The sequence below is a fragment of the Centruroides sculpturatus genome, unplaced genomic scaffold (genome assembly GCF_000671375.1).
Source record: "Centruroides sculpturatus isolate CEXI.00-Female unplaced genomic scaffold, Cexi_2.0 scaffold1055, whole genome shotgun sequence".
In the NCBI taxonomy this organism is placed as follows: Eukaryota; Metazoa; Arthropoda; class Arachnida; order Scorpiones; family Buthidae; genus Centruroides; species Centruroides sculpturatus.
This window is the reverse complement of record NW_019385372.1, coordinates 3,226-24,794: the sequence shown is the minus strand read 5'-3', so window position 1 is coordinate 24,794 and position 21,569 is coordinate 3,226. Positions and strand designations below refer to the sequence as shown.

General features: G+C 32.3%; 1 protein-coding gene across 1 annotated transcript in view; it reads left to right on the top strand.

The window, feature by feature from the left end:
- The first annotated feature begins 15,906 nt into the window (after nucleotides 1-15,906).
- The window catches only part of LOC111638257 (putative fatty acyl-CoA reductase CG5065), an 8,306-nt gene continuing 2,643 nt past the window's right edge, over nucleotides 15,907-21,569 (top strand). Inside the window, exons 1-5 of the mRNA XM_023383931.1 lie at nucleotides 15,907-16,046; nucleotides 17,341-17,437; nucleotides 17,519-17,632; nucleotides 20,812-20,987; nucleotides 21,054-21,126. Of these exons, the coding sequence (XP_023239699.1) occupies nucleotides 15,949-16,046; nucleotides 17,341-17,437; nucleotides 17,519-17,632; nucleotides 20,812-20,987; nucleotides 21,054-21,126 (558 nt within the window). The 5' untranslated portion in view covers nucleotides 15,907-15,948. The remainder of the gene's footprint in view (nucleotides 16,047-17,340; nucleotides 17,438-17,518; nucleotides 17,633-20,811; nucleotides 20,988-21,053; nucleotides 21,127-21,569) is intronic.

The following is a 21,569-nucleotide window of genomic DNA, read 5'->3' as shown; positions in this document are numbered from 1 at the left end:
AGAGAGCGTATCGTGGAGCCAATATATACAAGGTCACTTTGAAACCTATGGTCCCTTAATGGAACCGAGTATACCCCAGGAGCCAATCTTATGTCTATGCGATCTTTGCAGTTGCGGAGCAAGTTATAAATCGTACTACGTCTCTTATATGTAATTTTTTTGTTCTTAATTGCCGCAATTTCTTTATAGATAGGGTCCAGGTGGTGGATATATTGAACTACAGCCCAAGATTGTGGATTGTTGGAGTTGTTGGTGTTTGCGTTGTTGTTGTTAATATTACAGTAGAGAGTCGATTTTCCGAATCAATTGGGGACTGGGGTTGTTCGTATAACTGATATTTCGGATAACCGATTTATGTGCGAAAAAATAGTTTAACGTATCCGATGTTAAAATTTTTCTCTGTTGCGTGTCGCTTCGCGTTGAATTTTCGTTGATGTTAAGCCTAACAAAGACTATTGTATCGTTAAAAATTATTTTTTAATTTTGTACAAACAAAATAAATATATTGAAAAATATAAAAACAATAAAAAATTATACTTTAGAAGTTAATTTAATATAAAAACATAAAATATTTGAGTAGCCCAAGACATAGCCAAAGATTGCAGCGCCACAGCAATAGCGAAAATTTAAAATTGCCGCTCTACTGTATATAATTGCGACAAATAGGCACATGCCAGATTCTGGATTAATCTCCGCCCATATCCATGACGAGATGCTGCGTACTGAATGCGTTGTAATTCTACCAACGTATCGTCTAATTTTGTATTATGTGTGAATGCTCTTTTTGTTAGGGACCTGAACGCCGCTAACTTATATGCCATAGGGTCATCTGAATTGGCAGGGATTTGTAGCATTTGTTTAAAATATTTTACTGGTTATTTAAGGTTAAAGAGAGAGTAGTTTAAACTATAGCATACAAAAAGCTATAGAAAAAAAATTAAAAAAAACTTTTAACATTATAACTCTAAACATATTATTAAAGGAACCGTGCCCTATTAGAAACCTCTAAACGAGGCCTACGTAACCAACTAAGTCCAGTTACGTAGCCCCGAATTAAGTAATAAGACACGGCGCCTAACAGCTGCCTCTAGTGTATTAAGTTTTATTTATTTGCTTCTTTATTTTCTTTATTTATTCGCAATTTAACTGGAATTATTGTGCTAGGTACGAGTAGTAGTATCTTAAATTAATAGGAAATGTTAAGTGTATGACGCAATACACCCGGAGTAAGTGACACGAGTCGTGTTAAACGTCTTCTTCATTATTGTCGACTAAAACCGGTATTCAATTAGTAAATAATTCGCCGAAATTTTTAAGCCGCATTCAGTTAATTAATTAAAAACCCAAATTTATTTTAGAATTCTAGAAGACAGAAATGTTTATTGTAATTGTTTGCTAGAACAGAACGATGTTTTCAATCTTTGACTTGAACCGATGCCAAGAAGATGATAATCTTGCCAATCGAAGGGAAAATATAAAATTTAGTCATTTAATAAAATTTCTTCAGTAGGGTTGAGGCGAAAGTTAAAACAAATATTTGTAAATATAAAGTAACAATATTAAAATTTCTGTTCATTCTAGTACATTGCATCTATTCGCATTCGTCTTCTGTTAACAGAAGTATTATCGAAAATTTTAATTAGAAAAATTATTCATTGCAAATGTCTGTTTAAAACACGAATAAGGAAAACAGTTATGTCACTAATTAAAATTATATCCAAGAGAAAGAGGAAAGAATCATTCGTGCGAATAGACTAAAAAACGATTTCGTAACAAATTCTGAATATATCGTTTCTTAAATAATAAATTTAAAATTTATCAATAGTCAAAAATAAATAATAATTAATGAGTAAACAATCGTGTATATATGATAATAGCACAATTGAATTCAGTTTCTTTTCTTAAACACTTTAGAAAATGCAGCAACGAGTTGCATAATTAACTTTCCCGGCAACGTTTGGTAGCGTTATCTGTTACGATATTTTATTATTAAAAATTCTTATATTTTTAAATATTATAAAATGAAAACGCTTAATTTTGAGGGTATGGATGCCATTTTACTCGTTATTACGTCTGACCCTACAGGAGATACACACGACCTCTTTTATCTTCTCACTTCGTCGACCTTTAATCGTTAAAATTGAATAGCATCGATCTCAATAATAAACAAACTTTCCTAAGAAATTACAGAAATTTTCAACAAAAAGCACGGGAGTTATTAAGCTAAAACAGTGCCGTAACTAGGCGGGTGCAACAGGTGCATCCTCGCAGGGCTCACTTGAAAGGGGGGCCAAAATGTATCTATTTGTTTTAATCTTGTATAAGACGCTACAATGGAAAACCGAGAGATTAATTATCCTGCTTTGAGAAAATAATTTGAAATTCAATAGAAGCGTCAACGTTTCTCTAATTAATCCATCTAATCTAAGAATTTTCGTAGATTTTTAATCACGTCTCGAGAAAGGATTTAATTTGGAATTCCAAAAACTTACCTTAAAATTCGTCGGAACCGATTCAGTAGTCGATACGATCAATGCGTGACAAAAAAAATAAGTGAAGGAAATGCGTGTTCTCGCACATTTCCTTCCCTGACTACAGCTATCAGAACCGGTTTGACTGAATTTACAATTTAAATTTGTATAAAATAAAAACAAAAATTCTTAAAAAGCTGTGAAACACGCGCGTTTATGTTTAAGTTTTCTCCTGTTATATAGGAATTACAGTACTAAATTTCTTTTAATTGTTAGCATTGTTTAGGCCACCCACCCACGAAAAAATGTAGTTTTTACATCTTATACAGGTCAACTGTTCGTCCAACAATTTTCATAACTAGGAAATCGTTACGAGAAAATTTTACTTCAACTAACATCACGTGATTTATTACGTATTTTCTTGGAAAACGAAACCCACAGACATTGGTGTTTTCCATTTTTGCTTGATACATAAACACAAATACTTAACCACCCGCTTCTAATCTTCTGACTAAAGCGGTTTAAAACCCGAGGTTTGAACACGCGCGTGTCGGACATCATACCGACAAAAACGTGTCACGGGACTTGTTAATAACGCCTGGACTTTTGTCGAAAATTTTTTAAATTTTGCAGGGAAGTTTATGTATTAGGGGAATCAATCATATTAAATTCCGGTGCAGTTTTAAATGTTGCCAGGAAAGTTAACGATCACGTTGACCAAGGACACACTGATTTTCATTGAAAATAGTTTCTAAACTTAAACAATAATGAAATTTGTCACGAGACTTCCAATTATAAAACTGATTTCGTTAGTATTTATGATACATAACAAAGAATATTTATTTAAAAAAAACGTGAGCCGGAACAACGACGTGGTTCGTGGCTTTCAACACGGCTACGGACAGATCCTTACGATATCCTAAACATTCGTCGTTTATAAAGGATATAACTTCAACATTATGTGTCGAACAGATGTTTCTCTTTCCTGCACGTTTGTTTTAGTTTTAACTTTATTCTACAAAATATAAACTGCGACCTAAATTCTGTCTTTGTTTATAGTGTGTTGATTTAGATCATTTCAATCAATCCGTTCGCTTCCGTATACTGTTCTCAATTTTAAGAATTATTGTTCGATCCCCGAAAGAGTGTTGACTGAAATTTAACCAATGATTGCTACTTTATTATTTTTACCAACATTCATAAGGAAGGGCAGCGAAGAATAGAAATTTAGAATATTGTGGAGTTTCCATTAACATATTGTTCCTTAAACCATTTTATCCAATGCATTTTTAAAATTTCTAGTATTGGTCTCAATACGCAGTTTAATGTGATAAAAGAACTTCATATATTTAGAAATATTAATGGTACAGTAAGTTAAAAATGTAAGTGGTTTTGGTTAAATTTGTCATTGGTTAAATTGATCAAATAGATTAAGTATTTTGGAGAATATATAATTTCCAAATTGAATGTTTTTCTGTAATAATATTCAGTTACAGCCAGCACTCACCGATTCCAGTATCAAAAGACCATTGTCAAGAAAGGCAAAGGAAAACTTCAACACTTCAACGAATGCTAGATTTTATTGAATTTTTAAATTAGTTTTTACCAAATAAACGATCCAGTTTCAATTCTAAACAGGTGCCTTACATTATAACTAAGAAATGTATTACACTATAATAATATAAGTAGTTAGGTTAAAGTGCCAATAAATCCTTCACAAAGCAATAAAACATTTTTCTTTCTTATTGCAAGTACAAATGTTTAATTATGATTTCGCGAAACAGGAAAGAGGAAATATATCCCAAATCTCTACAGGACGTTGCAGTCTTCATAAAATGGTAATAAATACACACGGACGTAATTCACTTACGAAGCAACGTTTAAAGAAAACTGAATTAAAAGTACAGTGTAAGTGACAATAACACTCACAATAGTCAACAAGAGATTCGTGTTCATGTTAAACATATTGTAGCCAGAAAATTTCGGCAAATTTTGTAGAGAGATGACCGAAAACCGAAACGTCTTTTCTTCGATCCATTTGTCATCGCTCTTCAAAGACGTTTCGTAAATGTCGTCGATGACATCGTTAGCAGCTTTGGTGACGTTAGAAGAAGAACAACAGACGTCGAAAAATAATAGAAATTGAACACCGGAATTGAAAACAACCAGTAAAATGTCGAATATTGTCAGGTCAGATTTGTCGATGTTGAGGATATACCCGATCTGAAATACGACATTACCACTGACAAAAACAGTCCAGAAAAGTAATATTGGCGAATAAACGACATTGAGGTCGTTTACAATACACTTCAGCTTCCTATAGTTCAGTTGAGCCTCGGCAATTATGTGCGATGAATGATCTTCAATATGCAAGCTTCTCCTAATTAATTTAAAAATACTTTCAACTTCTTTGCATGCAGAAGAGAAGAAAAGGAGTAAGAAATTATTTTCAATAACAATGAAGAATACAAGACAGAAGAACGTGAGATAATGTAAGAAGCATTCTTCGTCTTCGTAATTAAACAGATGTCTGGAAACTAATCTGTTTATATCGTTTTCTTTGTAACGACCTTTAGTTACGCTGAAATGGAATGCCAAAAACTATGCCATGCACGTTACCCATATCAAACAGCATTTCAGTAGTAATAGTTTATTGTGTCCTTCGTTAGTTTCAGGTTGAATAATTTTGTTTGCGCTATTGATTTTAGATAAGATGGTCCGTTTGGTGGCGTTAAAATAATAGAAAGAAAATATTTGAATGGACATTGTGAACATAAAATAAAGAAATATAAGCCAATCGACTGCTGGTAATTTCCCTTTCGAGGATTGAAGGATTGTTTCAAAAACGTAGTAAATAGGATATATTTTAGATACTGCCAGCATGAGGGCGATGTCTAGGGAATCTCTTTTCGAAATTCAAACCTAAGAATTTCATGCACATCGATAGAAATTTCCATTGTTTATTGAAAATGAAACTTTCCCTGTTGTTTTCTGGAATGACTTGCCGAATCCTTGCGCAATCCATATTTTTTCACGTGTTTTCTTTATAATTCGAATTGAAGGAATTTAGACTTTGGTATAATGAAAGAAAAAGAAAACAAAATTTCAAATTCTCAATTAAGCACAAATCAAAATTGATATTATCATAGTGTAAAACATTATCTTATGATTTGAAGGGTTTCCATTCAAATCTGATTATGCTCTTTACGATTAATCGAGTTTCTATAGATGTGGTCTTGACCTTCCAATATTCGTTTATTGTGAACGATTGCGTTGAAGACACTCCTATCTACAAAGAAAAGTGAGTCGGCTCTGCAATTGCTAACGTACAAATTCTGTAAAGCTTTCTGACAATTCTGAGTTTGTACACTAATACATGAAAGGTTATTTATAGCGAAAAATAGCGAAGTTTGCCCTATGTCATACACGTGAAGTTTATGATCTTTGGAAAGTTGTGTAACACGAAAATTAGAAATTCGTTTATTAACTCACCGTTTGAAAGAAACTTCTGAGAAGAAGAAAAGGATAACGTCGTGTTAATAAAAAATCCTTTTTGGCGTATTGCACGCAGAATTTAGAGAAATCGATAGGTTTGTTTGAAATATTAAACGAAAGTTTACTTTAAGTAAATATTTACTCGAATGTCTTGATATTTACTCGAATGTCTTGATGTTTACTCCGTGAATATTAATAAATTTTGATGGAAAAAATGTATAGATTTTAAATAATGCGAGAAATTTTTATTCACCGTAAAACATATTTTAAGTGCTATTATTTCTGGAATTACGGATTAGTTATGTTTCTAAGGAAAAAACAAATTTGTATGTTGAGTGTAGTAATTTCACACTAAAGACTTACTTAGCTTCTTTAAATAAATAAAGTAATTGTTCCACAAATTTTATACAGTAGAAAAAATCTTTTGTTTACTTTCCGGCATTTAATCGTAAAAGATTGCAATTTTTATTATCTTTGAGATAATGAAATAATATCGATTCTTCTAGGGAAAATGATAAATAAAGCAACGTTAATATTCTTTGAATTTGCAAACAATTCAATTTTTCATTTTACTCCATTTTCTGTTCATAAATGTAAAAATACCTATCAACGTGACTTGCGTATCTTTTCCAGCTGTTATGAGTTTTCATTAAAAATCTTTTATATTATTAAACAAAATATTAAAATGTGTGGCTTCATCAGTTATCAGATTTTGTTATAAAATTTTTTATAGTTTTAATAACTATAAAATGGCCAAAAAAAAACTAATTTTCATGATAGTGGTGAGTTTTATAAATGAGTGTAAATGTTAATAATAAATAAAGTCTTCATTAAGTCTCACCCCTTTCGAGATATATGAACCCTTTCTATCATCCCATAATCTCGACCTTTAACCACCAAAATTAAATAGCACCAATGCCCCTTATATAGAAGCCATCGAGCCAATTGTTTAACACTTACTGCATTTGAAATATCAAACGAAATAAATGCCAACACACACAAACATAAATACATATTCACGGATTGTTTTTGCTTGACTTTTTTGGATTCAGGTCTCAAAAAGTGGACATTTGCAAAAAACTCGTAGGATGAAATTTAACACGATTCCCATATTTTCTCTTATTACGTAGACAACAGCGAGGGAAGTAAAACAAGGAAAACAGAGATCAAATGATATAAATCAACAGATTATTAACAAATAAACTAATTCGAACAAACGCGTACGAAAGAAAAGCATCTGTTTGACCTAAAATGTAGTGTTTATCTAAATATATAAAATTGCTTGTCCTGACTGACTGACTGAATGACTCACTCACTCACTGATTCATCATTGCCCAGAGCAGACCGCTTAACCTAATTAGGTGAAATTTGGTAGACAGTTAGGGTACGACATGGAAACGCACACTAAGAAGGGATTTTTCGAAATTCCTCCGCGGGCGGGATAGAGAGAGGATTTAGTCTTCATCGAGTACTTAGGTGTATTAAATTAATAACATTTCAGACATTGTTATAAATATTTTTATGTATTTCGATTTTTAAAATGTTCGAACAGTTTTAAATTCGAATTTGTTATTGCATATTTGGTTCGATTATAGAAGGATCGTAAACGTTCCAGAAAATTGATCAAATTGAAAATAGTTCGATTGATTCTCGGCAATTCTCATCATTTTCGGTGGTAGGTGTTATATAACAATTACTATGGTNTATTGCCAATTTGGTTCGATTATAGAAGGATCGTAAACGTTCCAGAAAATTGATCAAATTGAAAATAGTTCGATTGATTCTCGGCAATTCTCATCATTTTCGGCGGTAGGTATTATATAACAATTACTATGGTTGTTGAAATACTGAATATAAATGGGGTTTGCTTGCAAAATCCGTGCGGGAAAATTTGTGCTGTTCTGTTCGAATCCAACCTTTATAATTAAATATATAGAGACTAACTGTTACTCACGGCTTTGCCCGCACGGATTTTGCAAGCAAACCTCATTTATATTCAGTATTTCAACAACCATAGTAATTGTTATATAACACCTACCGCCGAAAATGATGAGAATTGCCGAGAATCAATCGAACTGTTTTCAATTTGATCAATTTTCTGGACGAAGTTACTGTACTCTTGTATAAGAGTACAGTAACTTCGTATATCTTCTGAAACGCATTTTGTTTGTCAAAGTATCTGTCGTAATAANTATTGCATATTTGGTTCGATTATAGAAGGATCGTAAACGTTCCAGAAAATTGATCAAATTGAAAATAGTTCGATTGATTCTCGGCAATTCTCATCATTTTCGGTGGTAGGTGTTATATAACAATTACTATGGTTGTTGAAATACTGAATATTAGGGTTTCTCATTTCCCGGTATTTTGCTTGTCCTGGGATCCGGGATAAAAGTGAACTGTTTCCCGGGATCCCGGGAAATCCCGGGATAGAATTAATTATTTTTAGGGTATACAAAATATCTTGAAATCAAATGATATAATTATTTTCCATTTTTTAAAGTAATTTTAAAGTTTTGTAACCTCCAAAATCATATTAATAATGCTGTGTTAGGTCTATAGGCCTATAATAAAAATTACCTTTAAATAACGTAGAAATTTTCACAAATAGAAAAAAATTAATTAAAGTTTGCTGGAAACTGCATACAACAACAACAAAAAAAATGTTTTGAATTGAGTTAAAAATTAAAAAAATGAACTTCTAATTTAGAAGGTAATTTTCGTTTTTTAAATAAAATATAATACAAAATATTGCAAACTTTTATAAGATTTTAAAAAGCAAAGATGGTCAATACTCCGATAACTCACTCTAATTCTTATTTTAGTAATGAAAAGTCTTGCCACCGAGAATGCCCTTTCCGATTCAATTGATGTGATTGGAATAGTGTTTAATGCATTTAAGAGAAGACAGATATTATGTGTTTTTTCACCTGTAGCCTGGAAGATTTCGAGTTCGTTTTCGAGATTGTAGTACTTCTTTCGCTCTCTAGTATTCTTGATTTGTCTACCTTGGCTGCTTTAATAGCGGCATCAAGCTTAGAGCTCGATAATTCGGCAATTCATTTGGCTTTAATAATCAGGTTTATGAAGAAAAACTTCATACTTGCAGACTTTGTACTCGTTTGTATCCTTGCCCAATTTGCACAATCTGGCGTCAGGCATTTATTGAAGCTACTGGGCATGGTTAAAACTCAAGACAGCGTAAGCACAATTATTCCAGATATTACAGGTTCCGACAAGTAAAGAATTTTTATAGTCATGCCACAAATAAGCTATATATTGATTATTGACCATTTGTGACATGCTATAACGAGCAAAAATTTAAAAAAACTAATAGGTAGGTTTAAAATTAATAAATACAAATGTATTCTGGCAGTGAATGAGTTAATTATGCTTTCTATTTGCAAAACTCCTCAACCTTAACACAAAATAAGAAAAAAAGTGAATTTTTAAGAAATTTGCGGGATTTCCCGGGATAAGAAAAATTTCCCGGGATATTTCCCGGGTTAAAAAAACAACCGGGATCCCGGAATCCCGTTTCAGAAACCCTACTGAATATAAATGGGGTTTGCTTGCAAAATCCGTGCTGGAAAATTTGTGCTGTTCTGTTCGAATCCAACCTTTATAATTAAATATATAGAGGCTAGCTGTTACTCACGGCTTTGCCCGCACGGATTTTGCAAGCAAACCCCATTTATATTAAGTATTTCAACAACCATAGTAATTGTTATATAACACCTACCGCCGAAAATGATGAGAATTGCCGAGAATCAATCGAACTATTTTCAATTTGATCAATTATCTGGACGAAGTTACTGTACTCTTGTATAAGAGTACAATAACTTCGTATATCTTCTGAAACGCATTTTGTTTGTCAAAGTATCTGTCGTAATAATTAAGAACATAAACAAAAATAAAGTAATTAAAACACTGTTTCATAGATTTTGTTAATACTTAAGAAAGCTCATAAAATGGGTCAAATTGTGACATCGAGCATGCTTAATAAACGTCATATCGATGTAATTAGGTAATTTTAACAATTCCCGTGATACGTTTTTGTCGGTTATGATGTCCCACACGCGCGTGTTCGAACCTCCGGTTTTAAACCGCTTTAGGCAGAAGGTTAGAAGCGTGTTACTACATTTATGTTTTCGTATCAAGCAGAAATGGAAAACACCTATATTGGTCGGTTTCGTTTTCCAAGAAAATACCTAATAAATCACGTGATGTTTGTTGAAGTAAGATTTTCTCGTAACGATTTTCTAGTTACGAAAATTGTTGGACCTACAGTCGACCTGTATAATACGTAAAAAGTACATTTGTTCGTGGGTGGGTGGCATAAACAATGATAACAATTGAAAGAAATTTAGTACTGTAATTCGTATATNTAGGTTTGTTTTAAATATTAAACGAAAGTTTACTTTAAGTAAATATTTACTCGAATGTCTTGATATTTACTCGAATGTCTTGATGTTTACTCCGTGAATATTAATAAATTTTGATGGAAAAAATGTATAGATTTTAAATAATGCGAGAAATTTTTATTCACCGTAAAACATATTTTAAGTGCTATTATTTCTGGAATTACGGATTAGTTATGTTTCTAAGGAAAAAACAAATTTGTATGTTGAGTGTAGTAATTTCACACTAAAGACTTACTTAGCTTCTTTAAATAAATAAAGTAATTGTTCCACAAATTTTATACAGTAGAAAAAATCTTTTGTTTACTTTCCGGCATTTAATCGTAAAAGATTGCAATTTTTATTATCTTTGAGATAATGAAATAATATCGATTCTTCTAGGAAAAATGATAAATAAAGCAACGTTAATATTCTTTGAATTTGCAAACAATTCAATTTTTCATTTTACTCCATTTTCTGTTCATAAATGTAAAAATACCTATCAACGTGACTTGCGTATCTTTTCCAGCTGTTATGAGTTTTCATTAAAAATCTTTTATATTATTAAACAAAATATTAAAATGTGTGGCTTCATCAGTTATCAGATTTTGTTATAAAATTTTTTATAGTTTTAATAACTATAAAATGGCCAAAAAAAAACTAATTTTCATGATAGTGGTGAGTTTTATAAATGAGTGTAAATGTTAATAATAAATAAAGTCTTCATTAAGTCTCACCCCTTTCGAGATATATGAACCCTTTCTATCATCCCATAATCTCGACCTTTAACCACCAAAATTAAATAGCACCAATGCCCCTTATATAGAAGCCATCGAGCCAATTGTTTAACACTTACTGCATTTGAAATATCAAACGAAATAAATGCCAACACACACAAACATAAATACATATTCACGGATTGTTTTTGCTTGACTTTTTTGGATTCAGGTCTCAAAAAGTGGACATTTGCAAAAAACTCGTAGGATGAAATTTAACACGATTCCCATATTTTCTCTTATTACGTAGACAACAGCGAGGGAAGTAAAACAAGGAAAACAGAGATCAAATGATATAAATCAACAGATTATTAACAAATAAACTAATTCGGGTCGTGTCTGTATGTTTTACAATAGAAATAAAGTAAAACAAACGCGTACGAAAGAAAAGCATCTGTTTGACCTAAAATGTAGGCCTGTTTATCTAAATATATAAAATTGCTTGTCCTGACTGACTGACTGAATAAATCAATCACTCACTGATTCATCATCGCCCAGAGCAGACCGCTTAACCTAAACAGGTGAAATTTGGTACACAGTTAGGGTACGTCATGGAAACGCACACTAAGAAGGGATTTTTCTAAATTCCTCCGCGGTAGAGAGAGAGAGAATTAAGGGTTAACAAAAAGAACGGCTTCTACTGCACTCTTTTAGATGCAATTTTTTCTATTTATCTGCGCTGTGGTAGAGTATGCCATGAGAATGCACACTAAGAAAGGATTTTTTGAAAATCCCCGGCGGAAGAAGGGGGAGGATTAAGGCTTAACCAAAACAACGGCTTTAGTCTTCATCGAGTACTTACATGTATTAAATTAATAACATTTCAGACATTGTTATAAATATTTTTACGTATTTCGATTTTTAAAATGTTCGAACCGTTTTAAATTCGAATTTGTTATTGCACATTTGGTTCGATTATAGAAGAATCGTAAACGTTCCAGAAAATTGATCAAATTGAAAATAGTTCGTTTGGTTCTCAGCAAATTTCATCATTCTCAGCGGTAGGTGTTATATAACAATTACAGTAGAGCGTCGATTTTCCGAAAGTCAATCATCCGAAACGTCAATCATCCGAAAAAATTCCAGTCGGCAAATTTAAATTTTCGTCAGTGCTGTGGCGCTTCAATCTTTGGCTATGTCTTGGGCTACTCAAATATTTTACGTTTTTGATACTAAATTAACATCTGAAGTATAATTTTTTATTGTTTTTATATTTTTCAATATATTTATTTTGTTTGTACAAAATAAAAAAATAATTTTTAACGATACANCATTTGTGTTTACGTATCAAGCAGAAATGGAAAACACCTATATTGGTCGGTTTCGTTTTCAAAGAAAATACCTAATAAATCAGGTGATATTAGTTGAAGTAAGATTTTCTCGTAACGATTTCCTAGTTATGAAAATTGTTGGACGAACAGTTGATCTGTATAAGATGTAAAAAGTACATTTGTTCGTGGGTGGGTGGCATAAACAATGCTAACAATTAAAAGAAATTTAGTATTGTAATTCGTAAATAACAGAAGAAAACTTGAACATAAACGCGCGTGTTCCACAGCTTTTCAAGAATTTTTTTATTTTATACAAATTTAAATTGTAAATTTAGCCAAATCGGTTCTTGCAGCTGTAGTCAGTGAAGGAAATGTCCGAAAACACTCATTTCCTTCACTTATTTTTTTTGTCACGCATTGATCGTATCGATTATTGATTGAATCGGCTCCGACGAATGTTCAGGTGAGTTTTTGGAATTCGAAATTAATTGCTTTCTTGAAACGTGATTAAAAATCTACGTAAATTCGTAGATCAGATAGATTAATTAGAGAAACGTTGGCGCTTCTATTGAATTCCAAATTATTTTTTCAAAGCAAGATAAATAGTCTCTCGGATTTTTATTGTAGCGTCTTATATAAGATTATATATTAAAACAAATACATACATTTTGGCCCCCCTTCCAAGTGATCCCTGAGCGGGTGCACCTGTTGCACCTGCCTACTTACGGCACTGTTGAAGCTTAATAACTCCCGTGCTTTTTGTTGAAAATTTCTGTAATTTCTTAGGGAAGTTTGTTTATTAGTGAAATCGATGCTATTAAATTTTAATAATTAAAGGTCGACGAAGTGAAAGGATAAAAGAGATCGTACGTATCTCCAGTAGGGTCAGACGTAATAACCAGTAAAATGGCATCCATACCCTCAAAATTAAGCTTTTTGCCATTTTATTATATTTTAAATTATAAAAATTCTTAATAATAAAATATCGTAACAGATAACGGCACCAAACGTTGCCGGGAAAGTTAAGCAACTCGTTGCTGCATTTTCTAAAGTGTTTAAGAAAAGAAACTGAATTCGATTATGCTAGAAAATTGGCGATTTTCTTAACCATACTTTACGCGATTATATGCGATTGTTTACTTGTTAATTATAATTTATTTATTTTAGACTATTAATTAATTTTAAATTTATTACTTAAAAAACAAATATATTCAGAATTTGATACGAGAACGTTTCTAATTTATTCGCACGAATGATTCTTTCCTCTTTCTCCTGGATATAATTTTAATTAGTGACACTAGTGTTTTCCTTATTCGTGTTTTAAACAGAATTTTGCAATGAATAATATTTTTTATTTCAATTTTCGGTAATACTTCTGTTAACAGAAGACGAATGCGAATAGATGCAATGTACTGGAATGAACAGAAATTTTAATATTGTTAATTTATCTTTACAAATATTTGATTTAACTTTCGCCTCAACCCTACAGAAGAAATATTATTAAATCACTAAATTTTATATTTTTCCTTCGATTGGCAAGATTATCATCTTCTTGGCATCGGTTCAAGTCGAAGATAAAAAGTCGTTCTGGTCCAGCAAACAACCACAATAAACATTTCTAAAATTCTAAAATAAATTTGAGTTTTTAATTAATTAATTGAATGCGGCTTAAAAATTTCGGCGAATTATTTACTAATTGAACAACGGTTTTAGTCGACAATAATGAAGACGACGTTTAACACGACTCGTGTCGCTTACTCCGGGCGTATTGCGTCATACACTTATGATTTCCTATTAATTTAAGATACTACTACTCGTACCTAGCACAATAATTCCAGTTAAATTGCGAATAAATAAAGAAAATAAAGAAGCAAATAAATAAAACTTAATACACTAGAGGCAGGTGTTAGGCGCCGTGTATTATTAATTAATTCGGGGCTACGTAACTAGACTTAGTTGATTACGTAGGCCTCGTTTAGAGGTTCCTAATAGGGCACGGTTCCTTTAATGATATGTTTAGAGTTATAATGTTAAAAGTTTTTAAATCTTTTTTTCTATAGCTTTTTGTATGCTATAGTTTAAAATGTGTTTGTTTCTCCATGCGTTTGTAAATCGTTACATTGTTTGTTAGAGGAAAAATTACAAATCAACGGCACTAACTTTGTATCTATATATGTAATCGAGACGGTTTGATAATAATAATAACAAACGGTTACGAGTTGAAAGTTGAAATTTGGTACACAGTTAGAGTACACATCACGAGAACGCACACTAAGAGGGGATTTTTCGAAATTTCCTTTACGGGAAAGTGAAACAGAATTAAAAGTTCAACGATGGAAGTGTTAAGTAACAAAGGAAGTGCTGACAATGGAAGTGAAGAATGAAAGTGACAATAATAAAAATGTTAATCGAATACAACGTGCAAGATTTACAGGCGCAGATGCGGTTTTTTGAATTTTTGCTGGATATCGAACATATTTTTAGACCCATCTAAAAATTCTCTAATTAGTCTGGAAACAGGGAGACCGAATTTCGCATTCTGTGAAAACAGGTATGATTGGCTGTAATGTAACAACCTTAATTTTCCCTATCGTTACTTTATCCCCAGCAACGCCGGGCTTTCTGCTAGTACAATTATACACAGAATTTCCTAATGCAATTGATAAAATTCCGTAATACAGGAAACAATTAAAGGTTTTTCGATGCTGTTGCCCAAAGTTCACATTTCTAAAAATCAACAATCAATAATTATTACTTTATTACAGTTAACAAATATAATTACATTAGTAAATATGTCATTTTAATCATTTCTAGGAAATTAATTAGTATTATAATTTCATATACAGATAAAATAATTCCTTATTAAGAGGAATCAATGAAAATATTTCCAATTAATTTATACACAATTCCACTCATTATTTTAATTTATAATTTGTGATTATTGTTGCATTTTCTGCTTTATTCTTCAATAATTGAATTAGTATTTTAACCTTTTAGTTTTTATACATTACTTTAGATTTTTATACCTGTAATTAAATTTATTTACAACATGTTGCGTGTTTATAACCGTTTAATCAAATAATTCATCTGAATTAATTGTAGAAATGTGCTTGCTCTAACTATACATATATGAAAATGTTCAGGAATATTTTATTCTATCCTTATAAAGTAAACTTTAACAACGTTATGATATATCGTAATTTAACTAAATATACATTCGATGTGAGAATATAAAATGGTTAATTCGACTGCAGCAATCAGAATGGGATATGTTTTAAATTTGTTTTATTTTAATACATTTTAAAGTACTATTTTGTCGCAAATAATCATTAAATTTTACTTTGTTGGAGGTAAATAAGGTCACTTCCTTTGCAAGTAATTACAAACATGAGATCTCGACACATCCCACTACGAAACTCACCTCGACTTCCATCACTCGTCGGAAGCGTGGAGAGATTTACGCATATATAGGAAGGAATTTCTTCATAAAAGAGAGAGGTCACCTTCAAAACAGGAATTCGCTCGTTTCTAGTTTATGCTTACCTCCAAAAAGACTCCTCTTTATGTGTCCGAAGCTCCTGCGAAGTTCTCCTACATTCACCAATCCCTCGAGGCATTGTACTATACATTAAGGTGATATACCCATGTTATGTAAACTCTCTCTTTCTTTCTAGATTAAATAGTGAGTTAATTTTAAAAGTATTCATATTTTGTATTCGATATTATAATTTTGTAATACTTTGGTGTAAATCAAGTTTCATACTAATATTATATCTTCGTTCTGCTAAATAAATTTACAGTTTTATTATAAACTTGTTTAGATTAATTCAAGGCCTACCTCCATTGTCGACTCACCTTCAAATTACATATACCATTCTAAAATTTCGGTTAAGATTTTATAATTTCGGCTACTCGGAATAAGATCTGTCGAGATCTACCCTTGTCAGTGCTGACATCAGTTGAAATGAACAAGTCGCGTCCAATCTGTATGTGAAAGGGGATAAACCAGGAATCCCCCGTTCTCACATTTAAATGACCAGTTTATTTTGCATTTAAACATAGGTTTTTATAATGTTTCTCTCTAATGGTCTAATAATGTTTTAAGCAAGATATCAAGAATTATCTTGATTTTAGAATTCCTGTAATAATCGAATGTATGGCACAAGAAAGGTGGAGCGAGACCAAAAACACCGCTTCAAAGTCATTCAAATTTCTTGGTGTCGTGTCTCGCGAATTCCTTCTAACTGGTCAAACTGTCGACAAACAATATCATTTAAGAATTTTACTTTGTTTGCGTGAAGCAATTCGTATAAAACGATCCGACTTGAAAGGAGAAATCCCCTGAAAAATGCGGCTGCTGACAATGCTCTTCGTATTGTAAATCTATTGTCAGAAATTCAATAGATATGGTTACACAAGCTTCATGTTTATCTGTGAGATATGCAGTGGGTCACTGGTTAACTAGATAATGTCGCGAGCTCACATTATCTGATATGATACCGTGTCGTTTTCCCGTTTCCTAGAATAAAATATACGCTCGACGGTCATCGTTTCGAGTCGATTTATGCCATAAAACAAGTCTCTCTGCGAATGTCGAAGTGGTTCAAGGAAATCAGCTATAAAGCTTGTTTCGAAGATTAGAAAAGCGTTGACATAAGCACATTCAAATGCAAAATTAATTTTAAGGAGGCAAAAAAAAATTTAATGAATTAATTCAATGTTTACGTGTTATTAAACCACTTCCGAAACCTTATGAATATGACTGGGGTATAGTTAAGAGAATTTTGGCTTTTAATTGGTAAACGTTTTTACGATACGAAACCTCTATATATTAATGACATCATTCTTTTAAAATGGAGAAAATGCAATTGTCACTGTTTGTGATAAACTTTTTCTTTTATCTTATTCGTTTTTATTCATTTGACAGAATATTCGAAAGAATTGCTGAAGAAAATATGTCCATATCGAAATTTTACGAAAGTCGTGAAGTATTTGTAACGGGGGTAACGGGATCTTTGGGAAAGGCAAGTATTTCTACGTCATAATTTTATACACAGATATTTCAAGTGTAACTCATTTCCGCTTTATCTTTGTAATATTTAAAGGTGCTTTTAGAGAAATTGCTAAGGTCCTGCAATAATGAAAAGATTTACGTTTTAATCAGAAGCAAGAAAGGAATGCCAGCGGAAGAGAGGAAGATGGAATTGTTTCGTTCTAAAGTAAGTTAAAATGTAACTGTTCTGGATTACATTTATTTCATGACACGTAAACTATTGTTTGGTAGCTTGAAATATTACATATTTTACTCATTTTCTGTAAGAGTTACAGTTTTATCGAAAATTCAAACGTGCAGTTAACATTTATTAAATTTTACGTTGAAGAAATGCGATTTTCACTGAAATAATCAGTGAAAATCGCATTGTACGAAAAAAATATCACGTGTTCTTACACGTGACACTTTTTTCGTACAAAGATTTTGTGCAAACTGTAGACACAAGTTACGGCTTATACTTATTGTTTTTAGCGAACACTCGAGAGAATGAATATTTTGGAGCATATTATGCAACAATCAATCAATGTATTTTTATTTCTAATGTAATGAATGCTTGCAGCGCGAGTACGGTCCAACGAGTGAGCAAATTCCTGGCATGCCCATGCCTAGTATTGCACCATGTTTCCTACTTCATAAAGACGAGTCACATATTCCCTCATTTTAAGAATAATACATGTTGAGTATTCACGTCTTCTTCCAATTTTACATTCGGTGTCTTGAGGTTGCAGTTAGATGTATACGTAAACCTTTAATCCATCATAACCATCGAGAGAATGGTTGTTTCATCACAACACCAAAGTTAGCGATTATTAAAATAGTGTTACAGTGGCAGAATAGAAGTGAATTGACAGGTGAGCTGAGTGAATTTATTTCGTACATCTGACCATCATTTTTTTAATACTCTTTCCGCCCCGTGGTCACTAACGAAGCTTGTTAGAGCAGGCCCATTATGAGTTCGGCCAGGCACACAATGGGGCGATAGGGTGGTGAGGGACAGAGCCGTCATATCCGAATAGACCACCCCCAGAAATATTCCTGGGGATTCCTTGATTTGTCCGAAATATTCCTGGGGATTCGATCCCGGGTCCCCCAGAGCGGTAGGCTGCCACCTTGACCGCTCGTCCATCAGTGACGTAATTACAGATAAAACTTGTAATTTCTATACGTTAAAGCCAGTGTTTTTCAACGCGGTGCACACGCCCCACCAGGAGGCAATTTGAATGTTTTGGGGCAATGAGCAAATAATTAATATTTGTTACATTTTCACTTCAGTTCTATACATAAGCCTATATATATTCTGAAACTTTATTTGTTGTTTTTTCATATCACTTCATATTATTATTTAACAATTTCTTGGTGATTTTCTTCTCAGTACTTGAACTGTCCTTTCCTTTTCCTTTTCTTTTACAAAGATGCCATGTTTTTGTCACAGGGGGACATTAGGATTTTGAAGATGCTTTGTTGGGGCACAAACAAATAGGTTGCAAAACACTGCGTTAAACGAAGATAATTCTGAGCGCGTAAAATCCTCATACTTTCAAGATTAAACTTTATTAATATATGCACTTTTAAATTTGTGCCATATCGTTGAACAGCGCCGTTTACCAGAATACCATATAAATGGAAGCTACGTAATAAAACGTTTCTCTTCTGCACTTTGAACTAATCTAAAAAACGTTTTTACAATTATTTATTCTAGAAGTTAAAACGAATCGTTTTATTTAAATTATCTAATGCCTGTTTGAATACACATTTATGTTGCTACTTTAATATTTATAGTAAATTTCAGGAGTACAATTTACACCGTAAATCATGTTAACGTATACAAGAAAAATTTATAAAAGAAGAATTGATAAAATTTATAAATTAAAATTGTATTAAGACGAGTAATACAAATTAAGGAATACTTTAACGTTTCTCTGACGTTCCATGACGTCAATCATGAATTTGTATTGATTTAAGATGAGAAATGACGAGAAAAGAACAATTTTATTAAAATTAATTTTACTTACAGTGGATTCCGCATTTACAACTTAACTAATTTCTAGATAAATGAAGTTACGGAACTTTGGGAAACGATTCGTGTCATTACGTGCACAATCAGTCTCAGAAATTAGGATATGTTCGTGCGGGTAGCTAGAATTATATAGTATTACAACAGAATGGGCAACAGTAAATACAGTGTTTAAATTGGGCATTTTGTTCGTTCGTAATATAATGAATGCAAATCATTATCAAGAAATGCTGGAGAAACATTTCTTACCATTTGGGGCCCAAAATGTATCTACCAACAGGACTGTTTCGATACAGAATTCCAAGTCCATCTATGAATGTGTTTTGAGTAATAGAGTTCAGATTTTCGACTGGCCACCTTGCAGTCCTGATCTCAACACCATTGAAAATATAAAAACTGTAGAATGCAATTGTAGCTAAAGGGAGGGACGTTCAAGAAAAACAACTGCAAATTTTAATCAATTCATTGCGTAATCAAGTGTTTAATTTCATTTTGGTTAAAGGATGTTACATTGGTGTTTTTTACTGCTTTTCCACGCTAGACCCGTGTTTGTGCAAAAATTTTAAAAGTTGCCGGAACAGTCGAACAACTCGTTGCCGGTTTATTTAATTAATAAATGTCTTCGTGTTGTCAGAATTGAGTACATTTTTACGCAAAATCGAACACAATTATCACAACTCAAATTTAACCGATTTTTCTACTCGCTTATCCCCGTATNTGGACATGTATGTCCCTATATTTCACTTTTCCGCCAAAACTACACATCGCACGTGAATGGTGTTTCTATGTAGTAGTAGCCCCAAGTCTCCATTCGTGCACCAGGGGGGTTGCGTCTCGATAGCTATAAGGGTGCGGGAGATATGAAGCTGAAAGTGGTTGAAAGTGGCTTTCTATTTCGAATGTTTTGTTCGAATTTGTTTGAATATTGGTTCGATTATAGAACGATTGTAAACGTTCCAGAAACGTTGAGAATAGTTCATTTGACTGGAGATAAATAGGAGACGTTCAGAAATAGAATCGGGATCAGATCTCTAATCAGAAACGGAAGACCTAATTCTTGCATTCTGTGAAAACGGGTAAGATTGGCTATAGTGTAATTATCTTAATCTTCACTATCGTTACTTTTTAAAAGCCCAGCGAAGCGGGTCCTTGCAGCTAGTTTAATTAATAAATGTCTTCGTGTTGTCAGAATTAAGTACATTTTTACACAAAATCGAACACAATTATGACAACTCGAATTTAACCGATTTTTCTACTCGCTTACCCCCGTATTACTTTATAAAATCAAATTTGTTATCGAATTTCTAATATATTCATTATATTTGTGAAAGATTTTCGAAAACATTTTATTGAAAAATCCGGAAATTACGAATAAAGTGGAATGCATCGAAGGGGACCTCACAAGAGAGAACTTAGGACTTTCCTCGTGTCATATGAATTTGATAACAAAGAATGTTTCGGTGGTGTTTCACTTGGCCGCTTCGGTTAAATTCGATGAACCTTTTCGGTGAGTTTTACGCTAATAAATCACATTGTTTTGTTATTTGCCTAATTATTTTTATTTCTTTTGTAGCGATTCGTTCGTCAATAACGTGGAATCGACGAAAAATGTGGCCGAAGTTTGTCGTCAAATGAAAAATTTATCGGTAAATATTTTGTGAATAATTTAAATTACAACTTATTCTAAAATTAAATAGCAGCGAATTGAACATTGAAATTTTTCATATTTTACGAAATCGTATATTTACTCGTAGAGTCGACCCCCCTATAACACTGTTGATTATTCCGTTTTATGTGAATGCCATGTTGTACGAGTCACTTAGATTTTATAAATATGTAAGCCGTTCACAATCCGGCACAGGTATTTGTAAAATTTAAGTGACTCGTACAACATGGAATTTATATAAAACGGAATAATCAACAATGTTATAGGGGGTAGACTGTATTTCGTTTTTTTTTACTCTAATCTCATCCAAATATTTGTAAAAGCCAGAAACCATTAATGATCATGAAATTATTACAGTGATCAACCGATGACTCGTGCTTGGAAGTATTTTCAGTAAAGATATACATTTAGATTAAGTCATTC